The sequence below is a fragment of the Rhinopithecus bieti genome, unplaced genomic scaffold (assembly GCF_001698545.2).
Source record: "Rhinopithecus bieti isolate Rb0 unplaced genomic scaffold, ASM169854v2 scaffold_27781, whole genome shotgun sequence".
Lineage (NCBI taxonomy): Eukaryota > Metazoa > Chordata > Mammalia > Primates > Cercopithecidae > Rhinopithecus > Rhinopithecus bieti.
Window position 1 is genome coordinate 1,115,348 of NW_016812388.1, and position 21,613 is coordinate 1,136,960.

The window sequence follows — 21,613 nt, forward strand, 5'->3', positions numbered from 1 at the left end:
ATCTGATTGAATATGTATTTCCTTAAACTGTCATTAGATATATTAACCTTTAATCAATTAATATATGCATAATATTACCTCACTGGATATTTACAGCTTGGCACTTTGTAGATGCTCAACAAATATTTCCTGAATAAATTTTAAAAATTAATTAGGCATGTGTATCTAATATAAAGGATGAAGCTTTAAATGCCATCCTTTTTGCGAGACAGAGTCTCGCTCTGTTGCTCAGGCTGGAGTGCAGTGGCATGATCTCGGCTCACTGCAACCTCCACCTCCCAGGTTCAAGCAATTCTTCTGCCTCAGCCTCCTGAGTAGCTGGGATTTGGGATTACAGGCTTGTGCCACCACACCCAGCCTGCCATGTAAAAATCTTAATATTTGGGACCTGCCATTCAAATGTAAGCTATGACGCAGGAGAGATGTATCTACTGAAAAAGGGAGATTGAACCTTGTGCTTAGATTAAGAACCTGAGTGTTCTAACCAGAAGAGAACCAGAGTTTTGAGTCCTTAGCGATCAATTCTATATCAGCTTAATTCATCCAACAAACAATTACTGGTATAGATACTACTGGTATAGACACTAGCTCCAAATTAGGGACTGGAGATGTTATAAGTATAATGGTCCCCATCAGAGTCTAGGGGCAAGACAGGAGAGTATGTGAAAAATAATTACAAAATAAAAGAATCTTAGCACAGTGTGACCTTTTCATTTATGTGTATATCTTATGCTTCTACCCACCCTCCAGCTGGATAGAAGAATGCTGGAGGAAGGTAGAAACTTTGGTAAAATATTAGGGAAATAGTCTGACTGTATCCACATTAAGCTGATCTTTGCTTCTCAGATTTAGGGATGCTTATTTAGGCATGCAGTGATTGTGGGAGCCTCTTTCACACCCTAAAAGGAGTAGTGAATACTTTGCTGCATTTTTGTACAGAGACAGCCTCCTTGGAGCCAACAGCTGGGACCTCTCCCCAGCTGTCCTAATCAACAACCTGTTGCTTTCCACGCCTTACAGATATACACCATAGAGAAATCTGTGTGCACATATACATTCAGAACAGCCCTGTTCACAATAGCCCCAAACTAAAGACACCTCAAGTGTCCCTCAACAGTGGAACTGGCAATTAAACCATGAGATATTTATATAACTCAATACCCTATGGCAATAAAAATGAACTACACCTGCATGCCACAATGTGAATGGATCTTAGAAACACACTATTGAGCAAAAGAAGCAAGATACAAGAAGACATAATGTATGAATTGACTGCTAAAACGTTTAAAACAAGGCAAAATTAACCTGTATTCTCTGGGATATGAAATTATGTGGTAAAATGATGAAAAAAAAAAAAAAGCAAGGGAGTGACTGTCACAAAATCAAAGACAGTGTTTTGCTCTGGAATGAGGGAGAGTGATTGCAAAGGCACAGGAGGAGCTTCTGGAACAAGGGTAACATCCGCTTTCTCAGGCTGCATTGTGATGGCAAATTTATCACCACGCTGTGCACTTTTCTGTGAAACATTATCTTAATAAGAAAAAGTGGAATGTCAGTTGCCATGCTTTCCCCCCCCCAGTTCTCTGCTCTGGGATGTGGTACCCAGGGCAGAGCATGGCATATGGAGGCAGAGGACTCTTGTTCAGAGCTGGGGATGGCTATATGTCCTTGGGGAAGGGAGAGCAGCCAGTGCCAGGTGACTGTGAGTCCTGACCCAGATCAGTAGACTGGGAGCAATTTTTCAGAACTGAAGCTTCCAACCCTGCCCCCCACCCTGGCCACTCCCCCTTCCCCGCAGGAATGACCCTTTCCTCAGGACTTTCATAGCCCCTACCTGGCACTAAGTCAACCACCTATGTGTGTGCCCCTGACTGTCTTTACTACTTTTATGTAATTCCCTTGGGCAGAAACCACATCTCTTTAATCTTTTCACACATCCTCCTGCCCCTAAGCAGGAGAACAGGGCCTCTTAGTAAATACAGCTAGAAGAAGCTTAGATATGAGCCCCAGTTTCATCACTTACTAGTTGTGTGACTCTTTGAGTCTCAGTTTTGCCACCTACAAAACAGACACAAACACACCAACCTCACCATAGAAAATGGGCATGAAACTGCTTTGTAAATTATAACTCACTCAAGGACTTTAAATCATTGTAAGTTCCTCCAGCTTTCACTGGTCCTGAGCTTTCCTGACTCTGCGCTTCCCCCAAACCTCTAAAACCAAGAACCTAGAGAGCCACTGATTCAAGTGAGCTGGCAGGAGCTCAGGAGTATTGATCAGCAAAAACCACCTCAAACAAAGCCAATTTTCTTATCTTCCCTCCCCCAACCAGAAACCATAGGATCTCACAGTCTGTGCTACTAGTGGATTCTAACTAGACCTTCTGCTTTCAAAGGGAAAGTGTGAAACTAGAAACTACCTGTCTAGCAAAATGATCATCAACCTGGGCTTTAGGACTTCCTGGTGGCCCCCCTACATTCCCACTTCCTGTCCAGCTGGGGAGCTGACAAGCCATTTCCCTTCTCTGGGCTTTAACCCTCCACTTGTAAAACGAAGAGTTTGAACTCCATGGCTTCTCATGCTTGTCATAGCGTTTTGCCTGGGCAAGGCAGATCAGCTCCCCGGGTCTCAGTTTCCCCTTCTGTCAAATGAAGGAGTTAGGCTCATGTCTGTGGCTCTCAACCTTGGCCGCTGATAAAAAATCAGGAGGGGAGATTTTTTAAAAAATAGCAGCCCCAAACTAGCTGAGCCCCTACCTCAGACAGTGCTGAGAATCACTGTGCTACTTGATCTGTCAGTGGATGCAGCATGATGGCCCTGGCCCAGAAATGGTGGACAGAGTGAGATGCTGCCTACTCTCCTACTGATCCAGAGCTTCAGGGCTGCTGGTTCTCAGGCTTGTCCTAACAGGCTGATCTCCTTGGTCAAGGGTCCAAGGAAATTCCACCAGTGCTGATTAGCATAAGCATCCGGGGGGACTTTTTAAAAATGCATGTTTCTAGACCTGAAGAGACTAAGTCAAAAAGTCAGGAGCAGGGTCCAGGAACAGAAATGTTAACAAGCTCCTACCTGCTGGGTGTTCTTACATAGACTTAAAAGCTTGAGAACCTGTGGCTTACTGGATAGGCAATGCTGTGTGGGCAGTGCTGGACTCTCCTCGCCTGATTCTCTGATAATACAGACAAATTAGAATTTAGCACCTGGGCCTATGAAGGGAAGAAGAGGAAAAAGAAGGCTTTCCACCCCTCTACGTACTCACCCCACCCCGACCATTCACTGACCCTGACCATGAAGCTCTCTTGGGAGAGGAGAAATCCAGTGAGGAAGGGCCACACTGGGGAAGAGAGTTCAAGTTAAAGACAATGAAACAGTCATCCCTTAGTTCTGAGCCTCCCTTCTCTAGAGCTGACCCTGTCAGGGAGCAGAGAACAAAATTAACTAAATGTTCCTTTAAACTGGGCATTAAAGTAATCTAAAATATCAGGCTGAATCAGGCAGGGAGACAGGCAATTATCTGGAATGTTAAAAAGAATCCAGACACAGAGCATTTCGTGCCAGCCCCATGCTCCCACTTCTGATTCCACTGAGACGAGGCCCACCACACTTACCAGTGTGTAGTAACTATGCTCTTAAAGTCTCATTGGATATCTTATGGAATTGGGAACAGATGTGTCTGCAATGAGGCATCTTCACTGAAAACTAAAGAAGCAGTCTGAAATTTCAGGTCATTCTGAACTAATCTGATATCTGATCACTGTAGCTTTAACGGTGGAAGGGTGGGGTTTTCTATTGGGATTATCTGGATAATTATATTATTCTCCACTTTTGATTGACCCACAGATCTTGTTGAAGATTCTCTCGGGGTGTGATGTTCCAAGAGTGTTGGTGTGGTCCGCATTTTTATCCCACTGCCTGGATCCCATTTGACCCTTATGGGAGCCAGGTAGTGGGAGAAAAATGGGGACCACTATCACCACATTCCCAAGAATAAGAGAAAATGATGAGTGGAATAAAGAGAAGGGATAAATATAAGACAACGAGGGGGCATGGAGGAAGCAAAATGAAAGGGAGAAGAAAAGCAGTGAAGAAGGCGTTCCAGAGACATTTTCACCTTCAGAGCAAAATTGCAATCTCTTTTTTAAAAGTTAACCAGAAAACCCTGGAATTTTACTTTACTCTACCCCATCTTGAGCTTGTTTTAAAGGTACTTGTGCCAAGTCTACTTTATGAAAGCACAGTGCAGACTGGAAGGGTTTATCTAAGATATTTTTAAAGTGCTTTCATTTAAAATGTGCAGATAATTGGTTTGAAAATTTTCACCCAAGTCCTTATTTGCTAACATAGCCATAGTCTTCAGAGATCTTTCCAGGTGTGCTTTTTGTCCTTTTGCAAAATTTTCTTTACCATCATGGACCAAAATCCCAAGTAAATAATCTCCTTAGAAATGGAAATAAATGACTGACTTACCTGGTATTGAGGATGTACCCTCATAATTCCACACCAAGAGAAAAAGGCCAGTGAGGAGCAGGATTGGCATGGTGGCAGCAGGCATGGCCTCAGGCACCATGCTGGTGATGTTATAATGCATCGGGTTCAGCATTTCCAAAACCATCTTGTGTTCCTTGACCTCAGAGGGGGCAATTTAGAGTCCTGTGGAAATCAAAGGGACAGAAAAATTACAGAATCCCCTTAAAGGTTCATCTACAGCTCCTGTTGCTTCAGAGGGTGCTGTACAGTACAGATTCACTTACTGTTTTATAATGTGATCAGACATTTAGGCAAGACTAATTTATGGTTACAAGTCAAAACAAGGAAGCCCAAGAAAGATCTTTTGGCTTGAATTGCAGCATTTCTGACCTTGGTAGAGTCTCAGGTTCCTTTAGACGCTTGGTCTGATAGAACCTTATCATCTTGCCCTTGAGTGGGTAGAGTGACGTGCATTCCCAATTGAAAGCCAAATTTCTTGCCAAAATATAAGAAAATAAAGCTCATTCCAGGGGTGGAGTCATTCTGTGACTTCATCAGCAGGTTTTGTTTAGGCAATCTTCTTCCCTTGAAGCCAAATCAATTTAAAACAAAAAAAGCAATCCCCAACTCCCCTTTTGACCAAAATGACTTTTTTGATCAAAATAGTAAGTTTCTACAGTAAGAACACAATTCTTGGGCATCGAGGTCTTCTCAGAGCCTTCCATCAGTTTGCCTATTGAATTCAAAGTGACTCACTCAGGCCATCTCTAGTGACTTCAATGAAGATCTAAAATCTCTTGTACCATGGGCCAGATTAAACAGTGTCCCTAGGGACTTGCCAACAGTAGCATGGAAAAAAAGAATTGCAGAGGAAGAATAAAGGGAGAGGAGAAAGAAAGGAATGGGGAAGGAGGAAGAAAGAGAGAACAGGCAGAATAGGATGCCACCAGCAATAGGCTCAGGTGCCACTCAGGAACCTCATTGGAAGAGCAGCTAACATCCTGTGCAAGAAAATCAATTTACAGTCTGATGTGCTGGTTCTGTTGTGTTTTTCAACATTCTATTGGGTCTATCTTTTCAGCCAGGTTTTGTAATCCCTTTACTCTCAGAACAGAGTTTCAGGGATGGTAGGTAGTTTGTAGCTGAAGAGGTGTAGTTTGAACAAACTTGTATAGTGAGGAAAGAGTGAGTCATCATTAAATGCATTTTCAGTGGCAGATGACATGCTCCAAGGTTTGCCTTTACTTAGTGCCTACAATTTTTGGAACTTGCAGTGGCTCTCAAACAGACTTGGGCTGGGTTTCACCTAGTAATAAAGTAATAAAATTCTAGATTCATAGCCAGGGCTTCTAATTGGATATCAGGGGCTCTGTGGATTCCTTGAAACACTGCATAACTTATTGTATCGGCTCATGTGCACATTCTAGTGGAGAAAGGCCATAACTTTCATCAGATTCTTCAGGAGTGTGTAATTGTATTTCTCCTCTGATCTACAAGAGATCTTAAAGTCCAAAGACTGATTTCCATCAACTACAAAAATTCTACAACATAGTTGAATTTATCCAGTTGCTTCATCATTTTATGTTATTCTACCATTTAAATAATCATTAATGCTTGGATGCAGGGCACTGAAAATGCCTATGCTTACGTTGAGCAGTTTTGTGGTTGTTTTTTTCATATATATAAGTTGAGACTAAAAAGTCAGCCTTGTGTCTGTTATCATCTGGTTCCTTTGTTGATGACAAGCTATTTTTAACAGGCTGAGGTTTTAAATTTCTAGAGTGGAATTTGACATCATTCTGAGTAAGCTCTATGTGACTTTCTGACAGCCAGGACCCTTAAAGTTTCTATTTATATTGATGAAACCTGAAACCATTGTTCAAAGCATAAATGAGGAAAGTGGTTGCGATACAAAGGATGAAGATGTCCCACAGGAAGTGATGCCAGCAAAAAACTTCACATTATAGGAACTTTCAGAGGTATTTCACAACATTGAAAGCAAAGAATATAAGATGTTGGAAGCTGATGCAAATTTATAAAGGACTATGGCAATTCACTGGCAGAGAAAAGATGTTCCCTCAGTATCGTAAGTTATGCAAAGAGAAGAAGGCAAGAACTTTTAAAAAAACCTCTCAATAAGTTTATTTTCACAAAGAAAGAAAACACTTAAAATGTTGCATTGTTTCTAATGTTTCAAATTACTGTGTACTAAAATATTTGTTTTACTATTTTTGTTTGCTTGTCTCCCTACACACTTACAACCTATGGTAAGAGTTTCTAATGCTTTGACAAAAAATTTTAAAGGTCACAGAACAGTTGTAATTTTCTCTTGATTTTTAGGATTGCTTTGCACAGTTTTAGCTTGCATGGTCATTTTTACAGTCCCATACTGCCATGCAAAGTGAGGACTGTTGGTGTGTCTAAAATGTTTAACAGAGCTAAGAAGCCTGGTTTCTCATCTTCCTCAAAAGTATGTCATAAAGATCCCCGAGAAGAGCATCACTTAAAAACCCAACAGGGTAAGAATATTTTTTAACACCCAGAAAACATGTGCTATGTGTCAGTTATTGTTCTAAGCACTTTACAAATATTAAGCCACTCATCTTCATGACAAGCCTGAGAGCTAAGTCTAATTATCTCCATTTTACAGATGGAGAAACTGAGGCCTGGGGAGGTTAAGCAGCTTGCCCTAGGACACCCAGCTCATATGTGACAGAGCTGAAATTGGAGCCTAGGTGGTCTGTCTCCAGAGCCCATGCTCTTTATCATGCCGTTTTGCTACCTATTACGGGATTCAGTCCCCATATTCATGGACTTTTCATTCATTTATGCTCACTCCTGGGCTATTTAGAATAATTCCTTTTAAAGGATTAAGCTTTGTGGATCTCTGCATGCCACAGCTGGAAAGGTCCTTTGAGATTCTCTCCTGATTGCACATTGGTTTTCCTGTTCAGTGGAACATTCTAATGGGCCACGTGGGTATGTTGAACAGAAGTCTTCAAATACGGGTACAGGAGTATAGGAAGGTCCTAGAACTTGCACATAGGTTGTTCATATGTCCCCTTGGCTAGTAATACCCTCCTCTCACCCCCATACATACACATACACGCACACGGCCCTCAGGTGCTATGCATTTGCCAGGCCGTCTCAAATGCCTGGGTCTCCACTGCCCTCTGAGGGTCATTTTCTTGGGTCGCCCCATTATTATTTGCTGAGTGGTCTCTGCCTGCTCAGGCATCCCACGTTTTCCTGGCACCAAGCAGGGGCTCTGGCCACTTGATGCACCAGGCCCCTGTGCCTATGCTACATGGAGCCTATTAACACTTCAATGCCCCACCAACCTCTGCGTAAGGAAATGCGAATCCTACACCCAAAGTCCTCAACCTGAGTCAGGGCAAAAACCTGTGGGGACACAGCAGAGCCCAGGTGTCCTGGTGACCTGGGGGTCCGAACACGTTCAGGGTCCTACAGTGCCATGAAGGACTCCCAGATCCTCTAGTACAGCTCAAGCCCTAACCCTAGCCTGCCACAGGGAGGGGAGGCAGGCCCTGGCCTTGTAGAAGTGCTGCCTAGCATGTCCAGACCCTGCTAAATCCTACCTTTTAGCATGGGGGCTACTGGCCCAGCAGGGAAACAGGCCCACTCACCCTGGATCTGAGGGCTGGGTGCCAAGCTTGCACTCCCTCTTATTCTCTCCAGCAAACCTGGCCCATCCCTCTTTCACACCTCAGCTCCTGGAGAAATGCATTTTTTTCTCTACTCGTTTCCTCTTATCTCCCGACTTCTGCCTGATCACACTAAAACCTGTCTCTGAAAGCTGACACATGACCTGACTACGGCCTAATCTGTACCTCTTCCCCATTTATGTTTGTTCTTGATCTCATTCGTGGCGTTGGACCCATTTGGCCATTCCTCCTTCTTGTATCTGTTCTCCAATGATGGTTGTGGCAGGCTTCTCTCATTGTTTCTATTCCTCTACAGCTGTTCTTATTCCTCCGTCAGTCCTCAAACCATGAGCATCTCTCCAGCCTAAACCGTTTGCCCCCTCTGCTTTATTCTCCTTTTCAGAACTCATTATTTTCTTGTCTTAAGCTCTTACTTCTGTGAAGGCACCTCCCCCGATTCCCTTCTTGCCTCTGTCCTCTCTATCTCAAGCACTGACTGCCTAGTGAACTCCACTATGCAGATACTTCACCATTACTCCACAGTTACATCTAAAACCCAATCCATCAACCTCCTCCTGACCTTCTCCCTCTGTCCTAACTTTTTTATTTTTATTTTTATTTATTTTTGAGACAGAGTCTTGCTCTGTTGCCCAGGCTGCAGTGCAGTGGTGACACAATCTCAGCTCACCGCAACCTCTGCCTCCCAGGTTCCAGCGATTCTCTTGCCTCAGCTTCCCCAGCAGCTAGGATGATAGGTACACACCACCATGCCCAGTTAATTTTTGTATTTTTAGTAGGGATGGGGTTTCACTATGTTGGCCAGGCTAGTCTCGAGCTCCTGATCTCAAGTGATCAGAGCCCTCACCTTCTTATACATCATTACCCTATCATCCAGCCTCAAAATCTTGGGTGTTTTGTACTTCCCTTTTCCCTTCACTTTCCTACCATATCCCTTCCCATCCCAGTCTAACCATATCTAGTCACAAAGTTCTAGGCATAGTCCTTAATAATGTCATGTCCCTGTCTCAAGATATGTCCCTGTATTTTTTTAATCTTCTGGCTTATATGTTAATTTTTATAATGGGCCTTAACCCTACCCTCAGCTCTATTCGTGACAAAGGTTATCTCAGTGGTCAGTTGAAGGCAAATTCCCGGCTTCCTTCTTTGCCAAAACTTACCCCTACCTCAAACTCTCTAATATTAATTGCTCTCAAAAGCCTCTGCTGTGAAAAATCTGCTGGGGATTCCTGGTGGACCCTCAGTCCTCTTTTGACAGCCCCAAGCTCTAATGTCTTCAAAGGCAACACGGGTGACATGAATGTGGAGGGCGGGGAATGGACTGCAGCACATTCTAGAGCACAGCCCTCCTCTCAAAGGACCAGGCATGATGCCAAACAAACCATCTCTCCATGAGCCCAATCGAGACTCCAGCCCATTTGCTGCCATTACTCAGCATCTGAATCAACCATCACAACCTTCAGAGCTACAAACGGGGAACTAGTCACTTGTGTTCTTCGTGCAACTACCTTTGTCTAGCCATGCTTTGATGCCAGGCCATAAGCTACCTCTGAGTGACTTTGTAAGGTCAGCCATAGGGAACTCACCATTTTATCTAATGAAAGGATGTTGTCAAAGGCAATAGGTAAAATCACTTATTTTTATTATTCTGAGTGGATGTATGTTTGTAAATTTCCTCACACCTCTTACAGAGCAAAAAGAGGCATTCATTCATGAAAAGTCAAATTCTTCCATCTGTTTCTTCTCCCTCTAGAAGGTGAATTCCCAAAGGACAGGGATCTGTGTGTGTCTCTCCTTCACAACTGTATTCCACTTCTAGAACAGTGCCCAGGCCTTTGTACATGCTTGCTACAAACCCGTTGCCTGAGTTTGCACTATCTCCAGCTTTGTTCAGCTTTTATTCCCCATCGTAAACTATCCAAGACCCTCCTTCTCAGATCTTTTCTTTCACTCTCTTCTGCACGTTGCTGCCAGATTTGCTTTTTAACTCAGCTTACATCACGTCAATCCTCTGCCAAAAACCCTTCTTTGCTTCCAGTTGTCTGCAAGGCTTTCAAATTCATCTCTTTTTTTCTTTAATTTAACAGAGTCTTGCTCTGTCACCCAGGTTGGAGTGCAGTGATGAGATCTTGACTCACTGCAACCTCCGCCTTCCAGGTTCAAGGTATTCTCCTGCCTCAGCCACCTGAGTAGCTGGGATTACAGGCACCCACTACCATGTCTGGCTAATTTTTGTATTTTTAGCAGAGACAGGGTTGTCACCATGTTGGCCAGGCTGGTCTTGAACTCCTGACCTCAGGTGATTCACCTGCCTCAGCCTCCCAAAGAGTTGGGATTACAGGTATGAGCCACCATGCCCCACTCCAAATTCATCTTGACTCAGCCTTATTTTTTGGTTCTCTCCACTCAAAGTCTGACTCCTGCTTTACCACAACATCTTACCTGCTGATTTCTTCCTCCTCCACGTTTCCCTGCTCGTCCAGTTCTGCCCCACTGGTTTCCCATGACAAGTCTGCTTCTTATTCTCCTTGCCTGAGCCATCTCTTACCTGGTATAAATACTCCTCCTCTTTTTCTCTCTGACATGGGTCTTGGACTACTATTGATTTTGACTGCCAAGGCACTATATAAATCAGAGCCTTGGAGCGTTTCATTAAATAAACATTTATTAGGAACCTCGTCTGAGCAGTGTACTACATTCAGACATTCAGTTTTCTGTCCAGACACAGGAGGCAGTAAGACAAGCAAGCTGAAGGTGCTGCTAGCTAGGACATCTTATGAGAACCACAGTTCTCTAGAAAGACATGTAGAGCTGCCCATGAACTTCTACATCAAGGAGACACACGGTATCAGGACTGGAAAGAAATGCTGTAATCTTCTAATAATATGGTTCTCTCCCTTTAAAAATGAACCACTTACATGAGATCCAGGGAAGGTCACTTATCAAAAGGTTACTTAAAAGCAGGGAAGGTTCACCCATGTGCACATTCAGTGATCTGATTTCCATTCCCTGGCACTGGGGTCATGACACTTGAGGTTCCAGTTGTTATTCCTAGCAAGCTTCCAGTGATTCCCTGGGACACTCTCGTTCTGGAGCAGGAGCGACACAATAGGAACCAACAGGAACAATGTAGATAGATACACATGGTGTGGACTACCTTCAGGGCAAATGCCTTGTCCACCCTATAGTTCCCATCCCTGCTGTGGTCTCTGATTGACCATTTGTGTGGAATGAGCAAAAAGCCCTGAAGGCACCAATGGGAGACCTCAGCCCCTAGGGTTCTACCCACATAGGGGAGACTATTGACGGTCTATGAAAGGTACCTGCTGCTAACACCCACGTTTCACATGTGTGTGCAGACCCAAGGCTCCTGGGCATCCATCAGACAGGACTGTGACTTTCTCACTCACCTGTGAGGTCCCATGACTTCTAGCACAACACCTGCCCCAGGAGGTACTCCATGTGGGTTCGTGGAATCACTCCTTTCTTCACAATGACTTATTGGCTGACTATCAGCAAGCCTGGGACTTGGGAACATTGGTAGTCAAAAGCAAGAGTAGTCCAAAAGTGCCCTTATCTCAGCCAGCCTCTTTGCCTGTCTGATGGTGCCTCTGGTTCCTCAGATACCTAATCTATTGTCTTCCCAGTGGGCTGCATCTGACAGAGTCTCCCAGAGAAGTTTTTTTGAAACACAGTGAGAAATGACTGTCTTAAAAGACTTCTTGATTATTTAAGGCATTTCAGGCTATGAGACAAAGTGGGGGCAGTATTTGGGAAACCTGTTGAATTGGGGTTGATCCCCCAGATCCTATTGTATTGGGATTGCCTGACACCCAAACCATAGTTTTTTCACGAGGAGTTTGACCTCGCCTTACAGAGGAGGCAGAAAGGGCCAGTTGGGGATTGTTCCAGCAACAGCAGTCATTTTTCTAAGAGGTTTCCCATGACTTCGCTTTTCAATTCAATTTCATAAGACCTAACGGGTTACCTGGCCCCAGAGGAGATAAGGTAGTGGAATTTTCCAGCCAAAATTGGGCTTTTAACTGGAGGAGGGAAAAGGCAGAAGTGACAAAAGCACAAGAGCAGGCTTTAGGGTCAGATGAGCTGAGTACAAGTCCCAGAGACCACATCACAAGAACAGGCTTTGGGGCCAGATGAGCTGAGTACGAGTCTCAGAGACCTGCTCACTTCCCAGGCCTGCCACGCCCCGGCTGAGGGGGTGCACTGAAGCTGCCTCAGGACACTGAGGTGGGTGAAAGGGAAGCCTCCAGAGCCAAGCGCCAGTGGTGGTGTTTGTCGTTCCTCCAGCTTTAAGGTCTCTGTGGCACATGGAGTTGTGGGATTCCTTGTCTCTGGTAGTAAAGACGGAATGTCCCTAAATGGATACACAATCCTTAGGGCAGCCCAAGTGCCACCAGCCAGAGAGGCCCCCTGAACCTCTTTCTGTGGCAAGATCCAGAGCCACGCCTGAGTCTTGGCATCCAAGATTTACGGCACTGCAGTCCCAAGTGGCCTTGCTTCCTTCTGCTCATCTACCTGGATGTGATAATTCTTGTAACAGCAGAAACAGGGGATGTCTGTCAATATTCCCACAACATAAGTTCCTCCAGATCAAGGACTCACATCTCGCTTTTCTATCTAGCCCCCGGGGGCTACCACAAGTGCCTCACACCCAGTAAGTGCTCAGTAAACGTTTGTGAAATGAAGTGAACCAATGGTTAGCATCTTAAGCCTTTTAGACCCAGAGTTGTCAAAGAATGATGCATTCACATATCCTCAGAGGGATGTTTGCCTTCTGCACATCTTAGCAGTGATTCCAAATGCCAAGTCCCAGCAACACAGAGGCCCATAGCTACCACCCAAACAGTCAGATAGCAGCAGCACTACTGGCCTTTCCTTGAGAGCTTATCTGTTGTTTAATGAACAGACTGTGAGACCATAGAGATGTCCTAGAGCAGGGACACTCTCTGGCAAGGAAGCCCCTGGCTGACCCCAGAGTGCTGGGGCCACCTAGCCTCTCTGGACGTCCGTTTCCTTATCTATAAAACGAGGGGGTTGAGTCACAGGGTCCCTCTTATCTCTGTATCTGCTGCCCAGCATTCTTACCCTTTGTCTTAGCTGCCCTCCCCCAGCCCTTCCCTGTGCCTTTTGCCCTGCTGCCTTCCTTGGTTCTTTTCTTCCACGTTGTCTTAGGCCAGCCAGTGGTGCCTGTAGGCCCAGGTTTGCAGAGATACACTGAGACATCAGGGAGGCTGGGGTGTACGTGGCCCACTTTGGTCACCTTCTCCATCTCTTCTCATTTCTTTTAGAGTCCCCATTTTGAGGATCCAGTGAACGTGGTGGAATCTTGCTCTGGAGAAACACACTCAGGAATCAACATGCAAAGCTTTCAGTACAATTCTGGGATCCTGGACCCTTTAAAGCCCATCCAAAGACCTCAAATGAACAACTCCTGGGCCCAGTTCCTTTCTCAACCTTCTGCCTCAAGCTGTCCAATGTCCCAGAGGCTCTTTCCTGATTAAAACCACCTTCACTGAAAAATAGAAAGTTGTTTCCAGGTTATAAGTGAATACAATTTCTCTTGAAGATTTTTCATTTTGACTAGACCCCAAATTACAGTTGATAATGGGGTGTTACATTCTTCGGTCCACAGAACCAGTGAGAAAGGTTTAAGGAGAGAGTGAGGGGCACAGTTGGTACCCTGATATCCCATCTGTGGGCCCTCAGACTGACACTGTCCATGGCCACACTGTGGCCCTGAAGAGGGCATCAAGGCTTGCGGGATCTCCAGGGTTCTGCCAAGGAGGGTTCCAGTGCGTGGAGGGCACACGGAACGCACGCATGTGGAGGCCACTGTCTTCACCTCCAACACTGAGTAAATCTGCAACGTCCTAGCCACTGTTTTATGCTCTAGGCTGTAGGGATATGGGGAAATGAGGTTGTTGCTCTTACGGAGTTAATCTGGGGAAGACAGAGCCACCCATATCATCATGATATAAGTCAGATTGCACAAGTGTTCAACTAGAGGCATAAACAGCTATGAAAGAGAGGAGAAAGTGACTACCCTAGGAAGGTCACGCATGGCTTTACAAGCAGGATTTGAGGGAGAAGCATTACTCTGCAAGATACCAAGCTGAGGAAGGGCATTGCAGGTAGAGAGAATGAGAAACGAATTGGCAGGGGGAAACTCAAAGCTGCTTCTGCATCCCTCCCCACACCACTCACTTTCCTGGGTCCAGGGAGACCCTCTATCACTGTGTCCACTGCTAGATCTCTGCTTAGTTTCTTCATTAGAAAAACATGGGGGAAATAGCGGTATTTCTTGATATGGTTACTAGGAGGAAGAAACAAGATAAAGCCTGTTAGGGCCTTATCAGGTGTCTAGCATATGGTAAAACCTCGATAAACTTATTATGATTCTGTCTCCAGCAAGAGCAGAAGTAACAATGGACAGTCCCTGGAATAGCTGGAAGGAACAGTTTGGACTGGAGTTGTGCCCTCAGGGGTCCCTAAAGAGCTGTATGTCTTTGAACAGGTCACTATATCTGTCTTGAGAACATGCAGCAGGTTGGGGAGTGGGGTAGTCTTGTAGCTCCCAATACATCCCTCTTGTCACAGCTATATTGGGGGATCATGTGAGAGCCACGAGGTCACTGAACATGCTTGTGGGATTTTCAACATTTGCCTCCAGTGCCCCTTCCCACCCACACTTCCTTTTCTGTGTCATTTCCCCACATTTTCTATCCACCTACTACCCTCTGCCCAGGCAGAGGATATTACCTTATCAAAATAATTCGTATCCAGCGGCTAATCCTTTAACTTGTTCTCCCTCCTGGGATATTTTCACGTTAACATGTACCTGGAACAGTTCCTAATGATCATTAAGAAAATGTTTGGCACACTCTCAGCTCTAGGGAAGCCTGCAGTCTACTGGGAGAGAAAAACTAAGAAGCTTGGTACTGTTGACAAGTACAAAGAGATATTAGCATACAGACCAAAGAAGGATGGGACTTGTTCTGGGCCTTGAAATGTGGTTGAGATTTTGATGGCAAGTAGAGGAGAGGTATTTGCAATTCTGGAGGTAGGAGCACATACAGCAGTTGGGGGATAACAAGAATGAAGAGGCTAGATTTGTGTTAGGAAGCAATAATATCTATTGTGGAACTGTAAGTAGAAAGGCAGTTGATGAGGGAGGATACAGGAGAGAGGCAGTGCTCTCTTAGTTGACCCCAGGTTTCTAATTTGTTCATGACCTCCCATTCGGTGATACAAGGAAACTAGAGGAGGTTTTGAGAAAGACAGAGCAAACTCAACTAGCTAAACTGCCTGTGGGTGCTGATGGCAGAGGCAGGCATCTTCAGAAGTCTATTATGAGCCTTGCAAACAATTTAAAAATTTTTCATCTAATTTAACTTACATCTCATTGTCGATAAGAACTAAGTTTGATTATCCATCTTTTCTATCACACTTGGTTGCAAATGACCTTTGACAGCTTTCCAAATTAAGTCTACCTTCAGCGATTGATTGAAGGATTGGCCCCAGTGAGATATCTGTGACTTTTTACTTCTGAGACTTAAAGCAGTCTTCAGTTCTTCTTTAATATTTGACTGTGTCCCCACCTCCCTCCATTTTTACCATTTTTGCTTCTTAGAATACCTATTAGACAAACATTCAGTCTCGTGGATCCACCCTTCTTATTTCTTGCCTGCTTTCTTGTATTTTTCATCTCTTTTCTCTTTGTGCTACATTCTGGGATAATTCCTTGATTGACTCTCTCAATCCAGTTTGTCATCTGCTTGTCCTTTCAGGCCATCCATTCATTTTTTTTATTTCAAAAATCAAAATAGTAATGTCCATTATCTGTTTGTGTTTTTATGGATGCAATATCTGCTTGTGTCTCTGATGCTAACAATTCAATATATACTTGAATATATTGAATGTTTTGAATGATCAGTAAGTCTCCTCTGGTATAAACTCTGTTTACAACTTGTGGCTTCCTTTCAAGGTGCTGGCATTCCTCAAATGCACAGTGATTACTTAATATGTGCTCATTTGTGGCTGAAATTTCCTATTAGTCAGTTGGCTAACAGGAAAAATGAGACAAGATGGATCAAAGGGATCTGTGGGGTCCTATGGGAGAATGTAACAGAAAACCCTCCAGAACCCCAAACACGGTCATGTGCTCCCTTAAGCTGAGTCTTAAGGGTGAGTGAGTATTTGCCAGGAGAAGAAATGGCAAAGGGGTAACTTATTCCAGGGAGAGAGAACAGTGTGTTCAAAGGCCCTGATGGTGAGGAAGGCAATGTTCTTACCAAAAGTAGGATATCCGCATGATTCAGTAATTGAGTAATTCAGTAGGGTCTCTGGAATAGCTGAGCAGTAAATTCCCACATGGTTTCTACCCAACAGGGTATGGGGAGTTGAAGGGAGGGTAGCCCCAGTACAGGTGGGCTGGCCCTAATTGATGTTTTCATCATTTCTCATGAAAGTCATTGATGACATGGGAAACAGAGAATGGTCCCTTGTCTCTACAAAAACCCAGTTAAAGTAATTCAAAGGAATCTCTACTCAACAGAATATTTGAAAGCAGATTACATTTTCAGTTTGTTATGCTTACAAGTGGCTGAGGAGGGGAGGCTCTCTGATGTTCCATTCCTCAGAACTGGGATCAGCACCACTGTTGAAAGTCAGGAAGCCCTTAACACCTGGAATGCAAACTGTCCCTGATGCCCAAGTTCAGTGGAGACAAAATCTGTGGTTTGCTTGATATTAATCCCAAATTCCACATGAAAGCTGTTATCAGTGGTCCTGAGAAATCAGTCGATGGTGCAGGTGGGGACTCGGGGAGTTTTCCACATGCTAGGATATGATTTAAGTAATGAGATTGCTTCTGGACAAGCACCCTGGAGATGACAAGCTTTTTAAGGGTGGATAAATAATGTGTTTGCTAAAGAGCTCTCTTTTCACACTCGTGCCAGTACTACAGGAAGCAGTCCTTTTCTCACACTGTGGAAACTATCCTGAAAATGATGGCCCCAGAAGTGACAAAGTTGCCCAAGCAGTTCAGCTGAATTCAGAGTATCATTGCCCAGTTTTACAGGAGCCCTAGCTTTGCTCACATGGAACCAGACATTTAGAGTTAATGTTTTCCACCAACAAACACTTAGTGGGCAAGGTAATGTATCTTTATCACCACAGCAGAATCAGAAGTGGGTATTCCTGGAAGAAACGTGTCTGTACAGCATATTAATAAGCAGCACTGGCTCTAGAGATCCTGCTCTTCAACACCAACCCCTCAACCCAACCCTGGGAATATCTGAAATGGAAAAAATAAGGATAAATTATTCAGCAGGCTTAGCTATACAATCTTTAGGAGTTATGAAAACCATACAAGATTCCTTTTACAAAGAAACTCAAACCAGATTTCACAACCTATATTTAAGAAGCTTCCGTTTCTGCGGAAATCTGAGGTCAGCCAATCGTTATTCAGCCCACTGCTCTGAACTGAGAGTTGGGGAACTGGTGGATGTATGACAGGAAGATATACACCCTGACACCTACCCCATGAGTGCAGCAGGGGAGGGGTGGGAGTGGGGGTCCTGCGTAAGTCATTCTGGGGTCACTGCTAAAGATTCTGGCCTGCAAAGGCCAATAAAATGCTGTTAAAATGGCGAGTGGTAAATGCCAAATATACCATTTAATAGACCTGTGACCTTGGCTGGGCAAGTGACTTAACCTCCCTGAGCCTCACATTCTATAACCGAGTAATGGAGGTAGCACCTGCCTCCCAAGGTTGCTGCAAAGATTTTAGAACTCATTTCCATAAAACACCTAACACAATGGCTAACACATGTTTGCTCCTCAGTAAGTGATAGCTAATGTTAATAGCAGAATCATACCCTTCAAAAAACAAAGCAATCAGGAAGAAGAAAAATATCCCACTGGGAACTATGCTTTCAAGAAAGAGGTGTAGTCAGATGATGGGTGGGCAGTAGGTAAGGAAACATGGGCAAGTCTGCCTAAGACTGTCCTAATTTATGTCTGTTGTTCTGGCACCATTATTAATTGCACCCCCTTCAATCTTAAGTGTCCCCTTTTAGATAATAAATTGTATCATCACCTAATTACATGTGAGTGGCAAGGGTGCTTTAGGCAGCAGCCACCCCCTTTCTCTCTGCCTGCAGCATCAATACTGTCCTTGTTGCTGCTAGTAAGAATGAGCATGGCTACCTTTTATTGAGTGCCAAACTTCACCTCATTACATCTAAACCTCACAATCAGACCCATAAAGTAGATTCTATTCTCATATCCACTTTACAGTGGCAATATTAGGTAACTTGGCAATATTAGGTAACTTGCCCAAGAGTTCATATTTCACCAGGTAACCAAGTGTAAACCTTGTGGTCATGGCCCCAATTTGCTACACTTCTGGGCTGGAAGTAATAGCAGGCCTAGGTCAGCCCTCCAGGCTGGGGCAGGACACAGCAAGGTGAAGGGTAGTGATTCAGTAAGGACAAGAAGAGCCATTCTGGGATTTTCCCTTAGCAATCAAATTGGTCTCCCACAACCTCAAGGGCCCAGACCACAAACACCCCTAGGAGGGGTGAAGCTCACAGGACTGTGGGCTCTTGGGTTGGCAGCCAAGAGGAGTTTTGCCTCCATGTCATGGTGTAAGGAATCCAAACAGGCCTTGGCTTCCTGGACATTGTGCTCCAGTGCCTGAGCCCAGGTCCCCAAGATCAATCCCACACAGCACTGCTTCCATTGCAATGCTTTCCTCCAAATGTTATTTCAAAGTGCTGAGCCACTTAAAAACAGTAACAACACATGAAGGTCAAGTTTTTTTTTACCCCTGACTTTTCAAGGTGCCCTGTGGAATATAATAACTTTCAATTTATGGATCCTAGCACTACTTGCAGATCGCAACGGGCATTTTGTGTGTGCAAACGTGTACATACTGGTAAATGTACATGCATGCATCTATTTCTATGCATGTATTATCATAATAATAGCTAACACTTATTAAGAGCTTACTCTGTGCTAGGCACTATTCTAAGCACCTTTTAGCCAATAGTCTCATTTAATCCTCATATCGACTCTGTGAGGTAGCTGTTACCATAGAAGTCCAGAATAGAAGCAACTTGCTCAAGGTCACCCAGGGATTGAGTGGTAAAACAGGACTCAGAACTAGGCTCTGTCCCCTTGACTGCCTCTTGCTTTCTTTTCTCCCCTCTCTTTTGTGCTGAGTAGCTAACATATTTATATCCTACCTACTTGCAAAGAACTGGAGGCAGTAGGTAGGACTCTGGGATGCTGCCAGTGGCTGGGACCATTTTCTCTCCTTTTAGTTTGGGTTGCATACTTCCAAATCACAGTTTCTAGCCCACAGCACTTGTCGTTCTCCCCAGCCTGCCGACACCTCTCCTACCACTGCTCTCCTTCATTGTATATGACTGCATTCGGCACTTGGTATATATCCTTGGTAACATTTCTAGCATATCTTTATTCCAACAAAGCCCACGTGCTTGTTTAATTTTTATGCATGCGACTTGACTCTTATAAACTATCCTGTATGTGCCTCAGTCTCATTCCAGCAGGACCCCTACTAGCCAATGTTGCACATTTATGTGTTCTAGAAGAGCCTCTGCCTTCAGGAGGATCCACTTTGGAAGAGGCCCTCCTTCAGCAGAGCTTGGACTACAGTCCAGGCCCCCTACCCCACATTCCTTCCCCCGTCTATTCCCTCCCATCTCCAACCCCTGCACCAGTCTCTGGAATAACTAAGAGGTGTACGATATGTGATTTGTTTTTTCTAAAGACCACCAGAGCAGGCACAAAAGAACCAGCAAGTAGGCAAGGGTAGGAGCAAAACTGCAAATTTATTTTTGGTCACCTAAGGTGTGGGGGGAGAGGTCTGTCGGCCTCCAGCAAAGGAGGCCAACAGAGTCGCCCCGTAGAGCTCTCGGACCGAGTTCCTGCAGTCCCGACAGGAGTGGGGACCGAGGAAGGCCACGTGGGGCACTGGCCAGGAGCGGCTTTTCTAGGAGTGGGAGGGCAATAGGCGGGGCACGGGCGTGTCGGGGGGCATCCCGCAGGTGCGACCAGGTAAATCTTGGTCTCTTCAGATTGACGTCACCTGGCGCATGCCCGGTTGGTCTGCACCTTCCCGGGAGCTGGCTGCATTTTCGCGCCTGCGGGAAAAGTTGGTGATGAAGAACCCGGAAGTGCGCCATCCTGCCTCCGTTTGTCCAAACAATATGTACCTATTGCCTGAAATTCTAAGGTAAGGTCTGTTGAAATTATTTACAAATTTTACAAAAGATTTACAAAAACTAAGGAGTCTTTTAGATAAGACTTTCTTTTTAAAATGTAAATCTGATTGATTTAATTAGAAGGGTTTAAATCCAAAAAAATGGGGAGCCAGCATAAGTGGATGACTAAATATCCAAGGAACCATAGTTGACCAAAGTGAATGCCACTCATGACACATTTGACAAAAGCTTGAGAAAGTGGGAGAGTCTTAGGAAGCTGGAGGTTCACTGTTGCCCCCATTCCCCCACCATCATTGACAAACTGTAGCTGTTTAGGCAAATCAGGAAATCCCTCTCCCAGTCCCAGATTGCGCATCTGTTAAATGAGACTAATGATCCCCGCCCTCCCACTGTTCAGGACATGATACATCATCACAGGAGACAACAAGTAGTGAAAGCAGTGAGAGAATTGTGAAGTACTGGGTAGAGTTGGGACTTACTGCGATTATTATCACCAAGGCCATCTGTCTAGTAATCACCAAAGCCCAAAATATTTTTTTTCCTTGAAAAATAATGGTGTATCCGTTACACACAGTGATCAGTTTCTGGCATACACTACATTTATAAATAATTGTAACAACCACATTATTCTGTCTATGTGCAAGAAAACATGGTATAACGAAAGAACCCACAGACCACATTGTGTTCAATTCTCCAGTTTCAAGGGGGATTTGGGGGAGTGAATTGGACACTGCACCTAGCTTCCTTTGGCTCCAAGTCAACCAGCTCTTTTGCCAAGGAAGACTTTGTAAGCTTTTCTTGTTGAGTTGACATAGGTTGGTTGAGGTGGCCAGGGAAGGGTCGGGAGAAGGGAGGGTGAAGATGGCATAGTCTTATCAGGGCTGAAGAAACCAGGCATGGTAAGACAGTTCTGCAAATGCAAAGGGTAAACCTTGGAACTAGCCTTCCTCAACATCTTTAACAATGAGTCCAAAGAGGGAGTGATGGTGCAGGTGCCAGGGCTGCACCAGACTGACATTCTTCAGAGGTGGAGAGAAATGCTAGACAGATGGGGAGAAGCCACAGAAAGCCAGTATGAGTGGGCAGAGAAAAGACAAAGATGGGTGACACATTTTGTGAAAAAATTGCCCCAAATTACATTTATGCTTCATCCATTTACCAGCTTTCCTAGAACCCTGAACACCAAAAAAG

At 44.5% G+C, this 21,613-nt stretch overlaps 1 protein-coding gene across 2 annotated transcripts in view; it reads right to left on the reverse strand.

Annotated features, from left to right (window-relative positions):
- The window catches only part of CYP19A1 (cytochrome P450 family 19 subfamily A member 1), a 46,414-nt gene extending 32,491 nt beyond the window's left edge, over positions 1-13,923 (reverse strand). Inside the window, exons 1-2 of one of the 2 annotated variants that reach the window (XM_017896182.1) lie at positions 11,561-13,923; positions 4,468-4,650 (exon numbers count right to left, since the gene is read on the reverse strand). In XM_017896182.1, coding sequence (XP_017751671.1) covers positions 4,468-4,612 — 145 coding nt within the window. In that variant the 5' untranslated portion in view covers positions 4,613-4,650; positions 11,561-13,923. Of the gene's footprint in view, positions 1-4,467; positions 4,651-11,560 lie in introns of those variants that run through there. The other variant, XM_017896183.1, reaches the window with a different exon arrangement.
- Positions 13,924-21,613: the final 7,690 nt, after the last annotated feature.